This window comes from Pleurodeles waltl, chromosome 8 (genome assembly GCF_031143425.1).
Source record: "Pleurodeles waltl isolate 20211129_DDA chromosome 8, aPleWal1.hap1.20221129, whole genome shotgun sequence".
Taxonomy (NCBI): Eukaryota; Metazoa; Chordata; class Amphibia; order Caudata; family Salamandridae; genus Pleurodeles; species Pleurodeles waltl.
The window spans coordinates 973433046-973448589 of NC_090447.1; the positions used below are offsets into that span (position 1 = coordinate 973433046).

A 15544-nucleotide genomic window follows, 5' to 3' on the forward strand; every position below is an offset into this window, starting at 1 on the left:
TTGCAGCAGAAAAAAGATACTGGAATTTGCTACATCCCGTAAAAAGCAGGAAACCCAGTAGTCCATTGGATTGTTTCTTTTTCGGAGGCAGCATATCCCTCATTTGAGCCAGATTTTGGCCCCTTTGTACAAAGTGACTTGGAAGAAACATGAGTTTGAATGGGGAGAGCAGCAGCAGCGTGCGTTTAAATTGGCAAAGGAGGCGATTCAACATGCTTTAGACTTGTGACCAGTACAGGAAGGAGACATTGAGTTACATGTGACAGTTCAGTGGCAATAGGCAAACTGGAGTATGTGGCAAAAACAGGGAAGAAAGAGAGTGCCCCTAGGTTTCTGGACCAAAAAGTTGCCAAACACTGGAGAGCGGTACATTCCATTTGAAAAACAGTTACTGGTGTGTTATAGGGATCTGGTACATACTGAACAGATGACAATAGGGCACAATGGGGGTGATTCTGACCCCGGCGGTACAAGACCGCCGGGGCCAGGGTCGGCGGGAGCACCGCCGACAGGCCGGCGGTGCCCCGCAGGGCATTCTGACCGCGGCGGTTCAGCCGCGGCCAGAAAGGGTAAACCGGCGGTCTCCTGCCGGTTTACCGCTGCCCTTAGAATCCCCCATGGCGGCGCAGCTTGCTGCGCCGCCATGGGGGATTCTGACACCCCCTACCGCCATCCTGTTCCTGGCGGTTCGCCCGCCAGGAACAGGATGGTGGTAGGGGGTGCCGCGGGGCCCCTGGGGGCCCCACAAAGTATTTCAGTGTCTGCCTAGCAGACACTGAAATACGCGACGGGTGCAACTGCACCCGTCGCACCTTCCCACTCCGCCGGCTCAATTCTGAGCCGGCATCCTAGTGGGAAGGTTGATTTGCCCTGGGCTGGCGGGCGGCCTTTTGGCGGCCGCCCGCCAGCCCAGGGCAAATGTCAGAATCACCGCAGCGGTCTTTCGACCGCGGTGCGGTGTTCTGACGGCGGTACCTTGGCGGACGGCCTCCGCCGTCCGCCAAGGTTAGAATTAGGGCCAATGTGATTCTGAGGCCCGAGATTCCAATAACGCAATGGGTGATGAGTTCACCCAAAACTCACCGAACAGGTTATGCACAAGAAGCAAGTGTCATTACGTGGAAATGGTACATACAGAACAGGGCCCGAGCGGGATGAGTGGGAACCATGGCCATGCATGAACAGGTGGCACAAGCCCCCATGGAAGATGAGGAGGTGTTGCAGAAGGTGCCAGAGGTAAGAGAGTCACCAGTGAAGTGGGGCGCGCCATTTGAGTCCTTGTCCGTTGAGGACAGGAAGCATGTATGGTTCACAGATGTTTAGCCAAGGGGGCCAAGAGACAATGGAAGGCGGTGTCATATAATTTAGTAACAAAAAAGCTGCTTTCCAATACTGGAGAAGGAAAAAACTGTTAATATGCAGACATACATGCAGTATATCAATCCTTAAAACATTTAATTACCTGGTAAATGTCACATTTATACTGATTCTTGGTCTACTGCCAATGGGCTAGCTACCTGGCTTTCCATGTGGCACGCACATAACTGGCAAATACATTCTAGGGAGGTCTGGGGCAAGGAATTATGGCAGGAGATTTGAGAAATGTTACAGAAAAGTACAGTCACTGTGTATTTTGTAGATGCCCACTGACTCACTAGAATGGTGGTTTAATTTCCTTGCAGACCAAAAAGCCAAAATCTCAGAGGCAGAAGTGAAGACACAAGATTTTGACTTGGTGGGGATGGATAAATGGGCTCACCAAAAATATGGACACCTGGGAGAGAAGGCCACTAACAGGTGGGCAGAGATTAGAGGGATGCACATTCCCTTAGACTTGATCAACACTGTAATAATCCAATGTCCTATCTGTCAGCACATGCAACCGAGAGCTGTTCCACAGACAGTCAGGGGTCAACTAGGGAGAGGAAAGTTGTCAGGGCAGATATAGCAGATTTATTATATTGGACCAATGCCATTCAGTTGAGTATGTCAGTATGCATGTACATTGGTAGATACTTAATCTGGCTATTTGATAATGTTTTGATGTAAACATGATACCTAGTCCAATACCATTAAAACACTAGATTTGTTGATGTTGTATTATGGAGTTCCACTCCAGATCCAAAGTGTTAACAGATCCCATTTCAAAGGTAGGTTGGTGCAAGACTACTGTTCACAGCACAATATAGAGTGGATTTATCATGTTCCATATTACCCACAAGCTGCAGGACTGATTGAGAGAATGAGTGGATTGTTGAAGTCTCAGTTGAGGAAATTGTCCAATGGATCTTTGAAAAACTGGAGAGATCATTTAAATGAAGCATTACAAATACTGAACAATAGACCTTTGACAAATGCAGAGACTCATTTGATACAAATGTTAACCCAGTGTTGCGAATACAACCCCATGTGGCAACCAATACTATTACGTTTAGCTCTGTTCTGAGCAACATCAGAGAATGCAGGTCTTGATTTGCATGCTTTGAACATTTTCAGACTGAAACCAAGAGATATGGTACTCATTGAAAAAGGAGTTGGGATACAAATTCCCCTGGAGCATTTCAGATTGATTGCTCCTCGATCTGAGCTGCCACTCAAGGGTATTCAGGTCTTGGGGAGAGTGATCGATGCAGATTATCAAGGAGAAATCAAGGTGATACTATTGAACAGTGGAGATGCTGATTTGATAATACAAGCTAGAGACAGAATTGCTCAAATTGTGATTATTCCAATGAGTGGAAGAACAGTCAAAAAGGGGACTGCCCCGGCCCTTTTTACTGTGTGAGGGAAGGGAGGCTTTGGCTTCACTGACAGGAACCCCGGTGCCAAGGTGTGGGTAGAATCCCCAAATCGTCCCCCTGAACCAGCAAAAATCATTGCAAAAAGAAAAGACAATATTCTGTTAGTCATGAAACCCGGACAAGAAAAGTGGGCAAATGAACCAGCTGATAAATGTTACTTGCACGAACAATCACACTTGTCTCTTTTCCAGATCATACAATGAGGTGCCTTTGTGCTAACTGTACAATGTGGAGTGTGTTCAGGTGGTTCCAAGTGGGGTCGGAAAGGACCGAGGGACCCCAACCCTGAAGTGATCGACTGACAGTGCCGATTGACACCTCTGCTGCATCAGTCTAAAAACGTATGGATATACCTAGCACAGATTGTGCTTAACAGGCTGGACTTTTGCATGACGAATCTGAAAAGCACCACTGATGTCGTTTCCATCTGCTTAATTGCCATTCCAACTCCTGCAAGTGTTTTACTGCATATATTTAACATGCCTAATCCAGATGGTACGGTGGAGGAAAGTGATGTATGAACTCATCTATCTTTGAATGAGTGTTGCTGATTTTGCCAAGAAACCACTGATGATAAGTGGAACAATCTAACTCACTTGATTACCTGCAATGTCACCGCAGGTGACATATGTTATAATTTAACTTGTGATGCCAAAAACATTGGAAAATACGGCCAAATGTGCCTAGAAGCGGCAACAGTTCCCCCTCAAGAGATCTCATGGAAACAACAAACTGTGTCAGAAAAGAAATTACCGAATGTGTACAAATGTAAATAATAATATGTTCTGAAAACATTTAGGGGGCCATTATGACCCCGGTGGGTGGCGATAATGTGGGGGTAGTACAGCCAACAGGCTGGCAGTACTTACCTCCACATTATGACCGTGGCGGATCCGCGATGGTAATACTGCCGATACTGCCAGCCTGCAGCCCGGCGGTCCCGGCGGTTGTAATCCGCCAGGGCAGCGATGCCCTGGGGATTACGAGTCCCCATCCGCCAGCCTGTCCATGTCGGTAAACACCACCATGGAAAGGCTGGCGGTATGGAGACTCGTGGGGCCCGTGCACTTGGCATGGGCACTGGAGGGCCCCCCATGCACAGCCCCATCGCGCATTCCACTGCCCAAATTATGGGCTGTTTCCATTCGCTGGCCTAGCGGAAATGCTATAATAGGATGCCAAACATACCGCCATCACTGACAGTAAGTTGGCGCCCGCTGCTCCGGCAGTCTTTTAAAAAGACCACCAAAGTTGTAATGAGGGCCTTAGTGTCTGCTGCTAGTCATATCAAGCATGTTAAGTTACCTATTGAATGGTTATTTTCTTGTGGTAATGTCACTTACACCTATTTCCCAGCAAATATAACAGGAGGGCCGTGTACTTTCAGAAAGCTAGGACTTATGATATTTACAATGCACTCAACATTAAATATTAGAAACACAAGGGAAAAGGTTCAACTAATTGAAAACTGTGTCTCTGGAGCTCAGTTATTATCTAGAGCAGAATATGTAATCTTAGGTCATTCTATGGCAGGACTCTAAGAATTCACTGTCTATAACACACAAGTTATTGATAAACTAACATGTTTAATGGTCAAGAATATTATTCACACATCTGTTGCTTTGGCAGAACTATTACTAGCTATGCGAGGAACCAGAAAAACTGATTTACAAAATAGAGCTGCAATTGAATATTTGCTTTTAAAACATGATCATGGATGCTCAGAATTTAAAGGAATGTGTTGTTTTAACTTGTCAGACCATTCTACATCCATCCAGTCTCACATTGGAGCATTACCTGAACTGGTAAAGGGAGTGAAACAGGATGTAGACAAAGGGTGGTGGGACTTTTTATTCAGATGGATGCCTGATTTTGGTCGGTCACCTTTGTTCTATTCTAGGTGGGATAATCATGGCAATCTGTATTATTATAATGCTGTGTTGCTGTGTATAGTGTGTGCTAAATCTAATATCCATGTTTCAACTTAAAAAGATTGATTTCAAACCAGTATGTTTTGAGAGAGAATGGTCAAAGGGTGGAGTGTGATGCTATTTAGATTTGGCCATCATTTGACCATCAACTGCATTGTGTGCGAGTGACTCCATGTTGTGCCCTGCTGCAATTTCACTGAAGAGCAGGTATTTTTCCTTACAAACCTTGTTTTTTTTCTTCACCAGCAAAGAGTCGGACAGTGCTGGTGTCAGGGATCCCCAAGGCACCTCATTCGTTATCTGTCAGCATCCCCAGGGATTAGGGTTAAATCATATCTCTGTTCTTGGTTAAACCTTCATGTTTCTAAGTAAACATAATGGTGGTCATTCTGACCCTGGCGGTCTTTGACCGCCAGGGCGGAGGACCGCGGGAGCACCGCCGACAGGCCGGCGGTGCTCCAATGGGGATTCCGACCGCGGCGGTAAAGCCGCGGTCGGACCGGCACCACTGGCGGGGTCCCGCCAGTGTACCGCGGCCCCATTGAATCCTCCGCGGCGGCGCAGCTTGCTGCACCGCCGCGGGGATTCCGACCCCCCCTACCGCCATCCAGATCCCGGCGGTCGGACCGCCGAGATCCGGATGGCGGTAGGGGGGGTTGCGGGGCCCCTGGGGGCCCCTGCAGTGCCCATGCCACTGGCATGGGCATTGCAGGGGCCCCCGTAAGAGGGCCCCTACATGTATTTCACTGTCTGCTGCGCAGACAGTGAAATACGCGACGGGTGCAACTGCACCCGTCGCACAGCTTCCACTCCGCCGGCTCGATTCCGAGCCGGCTTCATCGTGGAAGCCTCTTTCCCGCTGGGCTGGCTGGCGGTCTGAAGGCGACCGCCCGCCAGCCCAGCGGGAAAGTCAGAATTACCGCCGCGGTCTTTCGACCGCGGAACGGTAACCTGACGGCGGGACTTTGGCGGGCGGCCTCCGCCGCCCGCCAAGGTCAGAATGAGGGCCAATGTGCTGTGTTACACAATTGGTTTTATCAATGCTATTTTTACCAATGCTTGTTTGCTAATGTGAGAAGGTGTAGACATGTGCTTCTAATTGGGTGTGGTGTAGACATGTGCTTCTAATTGGGTGTGGTGACTCATCCACATGTGGAAACTCAATTGCCTTAGCAGAGTGAAGCATGCCTCCCTGCTTGGCTTTGTTTTGTTTCCTGATCTCAGCATCTGATTTGGCAGTCCAGCCTCTGCTGTCATCCTCGTATTCAGGACTTTTGAGGCTATTCTTTTCTTCGTTCCTGTACCAGCTGACACCAGGCATTCCTCCAGCACTCCGGAAAAGACTGCAGCTAAATGACTAGTATTCTCCAGGGAGTTTGTTCTTTGAGCGCTGCGCTTTCCTAGAACAGCTGGTGTATTTCAGACCTCGTATTTTGGCAGAATGCTTATCTTGAAGAGACAAATGCATTTCTGAACATTCTACATTATTATTGTAGTTACTTGCCTAAATGTGCTTCAGGAAATCTGCTTGAGCTCAAGTACTACAAAAAGTGATAGTGCAATTTTAAAAGAGCATTTACGTGACTTTTCTTTCTCTAATAGCATCACTCTTGGATTTAAATTGTGTCATTCATGCCTGTGTTTCAGGTTTGAGGAATTTGCTTTTGAAGGGTTTTTCACACACACAGTGAAACCAAACCAAACTGTGCCACCCTAACTGTTTAAACCCAGAGTGGACATTTGTATTTCTTGGATTGTTTTTGTTCCTTTTAGTTTAACCCTATGCATGCAGGAAAGTTATACGTGATATAATTAATGCCCTTTTTTGTCTTTCTTGTGCATGATAAGTGCAACCACAGTTCTAATTGTAGTGTGCAACAGTGAATCTCTGTGAAGCCAGCCCTAGTGTTGCAGTACTTATTTGTTATGGTACTCAGTTTGGGTTTTTGGTAATGCAGTGTTAGTAATTGTGCTAACAGTAATTATTATCCAAGAAAAGTGCTGGAGCATCCCAGTGTTCTTCTACTGCTCCCGTGCCCATCTCAGAAAGAGAGATCCAGTTTCAAGGAAGTTGAGTGCACTAACTCTACTATCACTCTGTCAACAACAACCTGCTCCCCCAAAGATACAGGGTGCCTGGCTGGACCGGCAAGACGTGGCTGTGTTTTGCCTCTTTCTCTTCCACTCCCCCTTTCCTTTTGGGACGCCTGCCGGGGTTTCTGTGTCCACCAGCAAGTGCCGAGAGGTGTTCCAGGAGGTCGGGGGCATACCATCGCCCCTGCAGACATCCTGCTTTTCAGGTGAGTGGCCTGTCTCGACAGCTGGAACATATTATGTGGGATGCAGATGTGAAAGAACCTCATAAGGCTGAGACTGTTTTTACCAGAAGAATGAACAAATCTGTCTCAGAACAAACATTGGGAGCCTGGCCAGCTTCAATGGGTGTTTTCAACACAGGTGAAGTACAGCCAGCGTTTAATTTCATAATAGAGGGAAGAGGTTTCCAGAAACTTCTTCTTGAGGTGTTTTAAGGGGAGACTTGGTGCTTAGGTAGGAGCTCGCCTGTGGAGTGGACGAGCTGCCCAGAATCTGTTTTATGATCCCGATTGGGTCGTCTTCCTGACAGATTTGAGGGCTGCCTCAGGCACGCTGGCGAGGATGATTAATTCAACTCAATTGGTGAAGTATTTTAAATCTTCTTTATTTAGCTAATGTATACATGCTTTGTTGATGCATTGCACATTGCTTTCTAAGTCTCGACCACTTGATATATGCTTTTACATTTGCATGTACACGTTCTGCTGCACTTGAGTTACATACTTATTTTCATATGTATGTATGACTTTTATGTGATATTTGGGAAGTGCCTTAATAAATTAATTATTCAGACTTAGAGTGCTGCATTCTTTTGGGATCGTGTTCTCTTATTTTAAGTGAAAGCAATACACCGCTGCATTTGACACTGTCAACCATCATGGCCTCCTTCGTCTTCTTGAACTGCGCATGGGCTGTGGAGGTACTGTCCTCAACTGGTTCTCCTCTTACCTATCCAACAGTTCCCAAATTGTGAAAATGGGCACCTCGTTCTAGAGACCAGTCAGCGTTCACCAAGGTACCCCCCCAAGGGTTTAACCCTTTCCCCAAATGTCTTCAACCTCTACCTAGGACTTCTGTGTGTGATTCTCTGTAATTCTGGGACTCTCTTCCACCTCTATGCTGACGGTACCCAAATATACTTGAAAATCTCATCCCTGGAGGACGTTACCCTGCTTTCAAATACACTGTTAAAGATTCACAACTGAATGTCCAACCACCTTTTAAAACTCAACTCAACTAAAACAGAATTTCAATTGATCTCACCTCTGAAAGTGCTGCAGCACCGAGAAATCCTAGCTAATATCTCAGACCAAAATAGTGGAACTCGCACCTTAGGCTGATGGACCGACAAAACATTAATTAAAGAGGATGTTAATAGCACATGTCACAATCACCACAATAAACATCAATTGACTAAAACTGGCAATCTGATTACGCTGCTATGTCCACACCAGTTTATTAAGAAGGTTTGTAAATTTATTTCCCTATATTAACAATGCTAAAGTCCCGAAAATAATTCTAAAACACAACTGATACATATAAAGAACCATCAATGGTTGGTTGTAACACCTTATAAATCTGAGTTTAATCAAAGCAAGTAAACAAATCAACTTGAGAGTTATAACACAACTTAATAGCACCAAAATCTGCGCCAGTGAAATAACATACATTGGAGCAATAGATCAAAGAACGTCAATATGAATGATGAGCATGTAAAGACAAACTCCCTTACCAACCACTAATTAGCATTAACATGTTGGGCTTCATGTAAAAGTTTTAAAAACACAAATTTAGAAAAATATATTAACTCAGGTTATAACAAAAATAATATTATTATGAATCAATTAATTCAAGAGTTGCAGCTGGTCCCTGGAAAACAAAAGAGACATATAACAATTCGCAATTCATACATTACCCATAAGATCTATGAATAACAACAGGAATCACTTCAGCAAGGGGACACCATCAGTAGGAACCATCTGAAAATCTCTCAAGTCTACATGACTGCAAAACTCCCTCATTAATCTAAATTAAAGTCTCCTAAAATCTTTCAAGTCTCACCCAAAGAATAAGTGACAGAACGTTATATTAATTTGCACAAATCTCATGATTGGTCAGGACATGGGGTGTTGCACATTCAGCCAATAAAAGTACTGTTAGATAACTAAAAGTTACACATTCATAGTACACTAAGATTTAATTTTCCATGGCTTCATTGACGAAATCGTTAGCTAAACACAATTTATAACAATTTATTTTTCTCTTCCGTCTCATCTGTGGCTACATTGTACCATCTCGTCAAAATCTCAGGTTTAGGAAGAAATGTCTAACAATGTTGCATCTACTTCCATCCTCGAGGAAGAAACCACACGTTAGTGACATTTTCTGAACAACAGAACAGTCAAACTCGGGCAATGACCCAATAAATCTGACCTTGTAAGGCATAACACAAAATTCCACCAGGGTAGCTGTTTACACGTCTATAAACTATTAAACACACTCTTTCCGAGTAAGCATTGAACATTGAAAACATCTGCATTATTTAGCTAAAGTTAGCCTAAGTAGAAAACAAAATGGATTATGGTGGCCATTTAGAAAAGTCACCCGTTTTGCATTCATTAGAAAAATCACACATTAGTTCATCAAGATCAATACATTATTAATTCTACATTTCATCAGTAAAATCTCTGCTCTCACAATCCCTCCTCTGATGACTAATTATGTCATATGTCATCACACAGTTCCCAAATAAATGTATTTATTTTCTTTTTAAATTTAAAATATTGTTTCCTTCACCTTTTCATGAATTTTCTTTTTCCTTGTATTTTTCCCATAAAATGTATCCATTTGAACATCAAACCTCTTCTTATTCTTTTCAAACCTTTTCCTTTTCATCCATTTGAATAATGTATATGATCCCCAAATTCCAATTAAACAAAACACAATTATTGAAAACCATTTGACTATTTTTAATATAATCCCTTTTCACAAATTGCCAAACCAATTTCCCACAGTTGCAATTCCCTTGCCAGCTTTCTCCCAGATTGTAGTTTCAGTTAGTTCTTTTGAATCTTCTTTGTTATTTGTTACATTATTAATCAAACCTCTAACTTCTTTAGAGTTATCCAGTATATGTGTGCAACAATGACTCAAACCAAGTAATTTGCTAACTCCTCCCTCTTTTGCCAAAAGAATGTCTAAAGCAAGGCAGTTCTGAAGAGCCATGGCTCTTGTAGCAGCTAACTCAGTATCTAGGAGTATGATAGTTCCAGAATTACTCGTCAACATGTTTTCCACTATTGGAGATAACTTCTATATCTTTATTGAATTCAGAACTACTCCCACTGAGGGAATTACAGCTCCAAAAATGTCTCCCACAATGTTAGAAATTGATTCTCGCTTGTGTCTCGTTTGAATTCTTGTCAATTTAGGAAATTTATCCAAGTCTTCCAGTTGGTACATTTTCAGAAAGACTATCCCCAAATAACATGTGCCATACCTTCCTTTAGGAAGACGGTTATAAGCATTTCTTCCACAAATATAGTAAACACCAGCCACTGTGGTGGGTCCTGTCCATTCATCATAAAATCCCATTTACTCATAAACATAAACACATGTCTCTATTCACTCGTGCCCACAAACACTCTACCACTACTACTCTGTGGCCTATACATACAAAGCTTTCCCACATGCTCAGCATCCAGTGTTAATTTTCCATGTTTAGTAATGTCAGTATAAGCATAATCAAGCCCAGGTCTACGACTAATCATTCCCTTATTTATCTTAGCCTTTATTTCTCTTCTCCTGTCTTCTGTGTTATCTAAAGATTTCTTTTCTACAGGTGTTAGTAAACAGGTTAAATTATTCCTATGTGCAAAAGCAGTACCAAAGATTAATGTATGCTCACAGGAATCTCTCATAATGACTGTTGTTATCCTTGGCTATTTTATTCAAATAAACAATGACAGGCACAAACAAAAATACAACATCATAATTGGAAAATAAATATTGGATATACTCTTGGTTATAGAAACACATTTGTAAAACACTGCAACTTATAGCATAAGTTACAGGAAGACTATGATAAGTAGTTCCTTCTTCCACCGAAGTCGGAATCTGCGCAGACATAAGAATCTTTCGCGTCCATCACTTCAACATACTCACGCAATAAGCAATAGAAAATACATCAACATACTCACACAATAAGCAACAGAAAACATTAGAAGAAAGCGCTTTCTCTTCATCTCATAAACAATCACACATACAAATAACAATAAGCATAGTAATACACTTACTACCGCCAAACCAATACCTACACTGTCGTGCAGTGGCGCGAGCCAAACATTAGGCTCTGGCCGCTGCGCGCGGCATGGAGACATGCCGCGCCCTCAGCCTGTTATGCAACCTATGAGGCCCCAAATTGGGCATGGGGCCTCGTTCATTCATAGCGCGATGTGCTTTCAGGCAGGTCTAACCCCCCCCACTCACCTGTTCTTGTTGTCTTCTTCTTTTTCTTTCACTTTCATTGAGCCTCCCTTTATGTTTTTCCTTCTTCCCATCTGTTTTTCCAACTACTCTACTTGTAGAGGATTCACTTTCCTCCACGCTTCTCTCTTTTTCATCTGTCATAGGGGTAGGTCCATTTCTAACATTCTCAGGCATTTTCTCCAGTTCCTCTCTTTCTTGTTCTTGACCTGGAATGCTGTTAGTTGTTGGTAATCTCAACAGCTCATCTTCTTGTTCTGTTGGATTATTCACCTTCCTTGTATGGCTGGCATGCACCCAGTTCGGCAAACCTGCACACTTCACATCTGTTGTTGTTACGAGGATAATCCGATAGGGCCCCTTCCACCGTGGCTCCAAACATGACTTCCTCACGTGCTTTCGTATGATGACCCAATCACCAGCCCTCAAGTTGTGACCTTGACCTTGAGATAGTTGAACTGTTGTAGCTTCCACCTGATAAGAAAAAGACCGGACCACATCAGACAAGCCTTTGCAATAATCTAATACCATGTCATCTGTAATATTTACAAGTGCATTTGCAGGTATTGCTGGCAATCTCACTGCTCTCCCCATCAGGATCTCGTGAGGAGACAAGCCAGTCTTCTTGTCAGGAGTACTTCTCATTGACATTAAAACCAAAGTCAAAACATCTAGCCAATTCAATTTCGTTGATGCACACACCTTTGCCAGTCGTGACTTTAGAGTTCCATTCATCTGCTCTACAAGTCCTGAAACTTCTGGGCGGTAACTACAATGTAGCTTCTGCTGAATGTTTGAAGCTGAAAATATTAACTTTATAACCTCATTGTTGAAGTGACTACCTGTATCTGATTCTAAAGAGACCAGGAAACCGGAGAAGTAACTTAGCTACTGTAAGGCTATCATTTCTCCTTGTAGGATAAGCTTCAAACCAGTGACTAAAAATACACACAATCACCAGCACATATTTCAAACCAGCACACATGGGCATCTCAATAATATCCATTTGCATCCTGCTGAATGGACTCCTACCATACCTATGTGTCCCATGTTGACCACTGTTCCTTTACCAACATTCATCTGCTGGCAGACAATGCATCTATGACAAACTACTTCAGCAGCCTGTCTAAATTTTGGATTGAACCAAAACTGTTTAAAACTCCTAATCATTGCATCTCTCCCTACATGTGCTTGAACATGATAGTATCTGGCCATCTGAGTCAGCAAACTGTTTGGCAGAACTACCTTTCCTTCCACTGTCACCCAAATGTCATCTTCCCTTTGTATACAATTTTGTTTCACCCAATCTCTGTGCTCTTCTTCTGGAACATTGTTTTGTAAAGTTTTCAACTCTTCCAAAGTCTCAACAGTTTGCATTATAAAATGTGTATACACTTCATCATTTTCAGGCATCAGTTCCCACTTTCCATTGAAAGAGATACCATTAAAGGCACAGAATTTTGCAACCTGATCTGCATCAGCATTTCCCAAAGTCACATAATCCTGTCCTCTTTGATGTGCACTGCCTTTAACCATAGCAATTTTCTCAGGTTTCTGAACAGCTTGTAACAATTCATGTATTCTCTCACCATTTCTTACAGGTGAGCTAGAGGAAGTTAGAAAACCTCTCTGTGACCAAATTTGTCCAAAATCATGCACAATGCCGAAACAATATTGGCTATCTGTGAAGATCGTTACTTTCATCTGATCTGAAATTTGGCATGCTCTAGTAAGAGCCACCAATTCTGCTATCTGAGCAGAAAACACTCATCGAAGCCATGAAGCTTCTAGTATGCCAGTAACCGTACATACCGCATATCCTGCTCTCAGTGTACCTACGTTATCTCTCAAGCATGAACCATCAACAAAGATAATTTGATCATTATCTTCTAGGCAGGTGTCTCTAATCTCTGCCCTCGGTTTTGTGCATAATTCTGTAACCTCCAAACAATTATGTTCAGTATCATCCATTTTATCTGGATCAATTCTTTCAACTGGTAATAAAGTTGCTGGGTTAAGCACTGTACATCTCTTAATTGTTACATTGGGTGCTCCCAGAATCACTGTTTCATAACGTGTCAGTCTTGCATTGGTCAAGTACTGCGTCAACAGAATCTCTATTGAATGAGGTACCATTACTGTCAGAGGAAAACCCATCACAATATTCTTGCTCTGGGTTATAGTCTGCTCTACTGCTGCAACTGCTCGCAAACATCCTGGTAAGGCTGCTGTGACTGGATCCAAAGTAGCTGAAAAATATGCTACTGGTCGATTGACACCACCATGTATCTTTGTCAAAACAGATAAGAAACATCCATCCCATTCATGACGAAACAACAGAAAACTTTTTGTGTAATGAGGCATACCTAAAGCTTGCCATAAACTCTCTTTCAACTCAGTAAATGATTTCGTACAGTCTTCATCCATCATTATAGGATCTGAAACATCCTTATGTGTCAGCTTTTGCAAAGGTCTCAAAATAGCTGAAAAATTTGGAATCCATTGACGACAATATCTTACCATTCTCAGAAACTTCCTCATTTCTTTCTGAGTACTTGGTATTTTCATTTGCACAATGGTCGCTACTCTTTCCCTTGAGATTCTCCTGGACCCTTTCTCAATCAATTGACCCAAGTATTTCACCTCTTTTTGACAATACTGCAATTTCGTAGTGGACACCTTGTGACCATTGTCTCCCAGAAAATTCAACAATGCAATTGTATCCTCCTTGCATCCTTCTTTTGTCTTTGATTCAATCAATAGATCATCTATGTAATGCACTGGTGTCGATTGATAAGGCATTACCAATGACTCCAGGTTTTTTTTTTTTCAAAATTTGATTGAAGATTTATGGTAATTCTGAAAAACCCTGAGGAATTCTACACCAACAATAGACTCTGGTCAGGAAGTTAAAACAAAAGAGATATCTACTGTCCTCGTGAAGAGGCACAGAGAAAAATGCTTGGCATAAATCTACCACAGTAAACCATTCAGCATCACATGGAATCTGGAACATAATACAGGCTGGATTTGGCACAACTGGACAACATTTAACCACAATATCATTTATTTTTCTCAAATCCTGGACAAGACGAATCTTCCCACTTGGCTTTTTCAAACCCATTATTGGTGAATTACACGTACTACTCATTACTTCTTTCAGAACTCCTTGTTCCGAATACTGCTCTATCAAAGGTCTTATTCCTTCGATTGTTTCATTTGTCATCGGGTACTGTGCAGTCTGCGGAAATACCACATTCTCTTTCACTGCCACTTTGACTCCTTCAAATCCCTTGATCAAGCCAATGTCTTTCCCTGAAAGATCCCAAACTTTCGACTTAACCCTTTCCTGCAAATCGACTGGAAGATCTTTCATTTCAAAAACTGAAAATTAATCAAATCAACTGAATTATTCTCCTCACTTTCTGGTTCATCGAAATTAATCAGAGGAAACTCTCTGGACACTTGTTCATTGTCAGCAGTAAACACTGAATCTTCCTCATCACTGTTTGGCTCAATCTCAATTCCCTCAATTGAACAGGTGATTGAACAATTTATTTTACACAACAGATCTCTTCCCAGACGTGACACTGGACTGAAATCGCAACCAACAAATCTGTGCAAACCTTCAAAATTACTAATTTTAACAATAACTGGTTCTGTAAGAGAGTTAGTCAAATGCTTGTTTGCAACTCCTACAATCTGAACTGTCCTCTTTGAAAAAGGTAAATCTGGAACCTCTACAGATTTTACTGTTGAGTGTGTAGCTCCTGGATCAACCAGAAAACAAACTTCATGACCATGTACTTTACCCTTTACATAAGGACCTTTCTGATCCACTTCTAATAATGCTGCCATCACATACTCCTCCTCATCTGAATTTTCCAACAGCCATTCATTGTTTATTTCATCCTCAATATGTAAAGGAAATTGACTAACTGTTTTTTTTCTCACTTTTGTTTGATTTCTGATTCGTGACCACCTGTAAAAGCATCACCTGTTTTTGATCCATAGGACCCTAGGTCATTTGAATTTGTCTTGGCATGTGAATTTGTTGTGCAGGCACCATCTGCATCTGCACTTGCGGCTGCAATTGTTGTACCTGTGGCATTTGTACTTGTTGTACCTGTGGGTGTACATTTTGCATCTGCTGCATCAGCTGCAAAGGTTGAAAACCCTGCATAGTATTTACATTATTCTGTAAATTCTGATTTTGACCTGTCACTCTAG

The 15544-nt window shown here is 42.6% G+C and overlaps 1 protein-coding gene across 3 annotated transcripts in view; it reads right to left on the reverse strand.

Annotated features, from left to right (window-relative positions):
* The window catches only part of LOC138250390 (uncharacterized), a 64310-nt gene that overhangs the window by 27678 nt on the left and 21088 nt on the right, over positions 1–15544 (reverse strand). For all 3 annotated transcript variants that reach the window (XR_011194946.1, XM_069205211.1, XM_069205210.1), the window contains exon 2: positions 11318–11788. Coding sequence is in view for 2 of the 3 variants with exons in the window: in XM_069205211.1 (XP_069061312.1) it covers positions 11318–11788 (471 nt within the window). In the remaining variant the exon portion in view is untranslated. The remainder of the gene's footprint in view (positions 1–11317; positions 11789–15544) is intronic.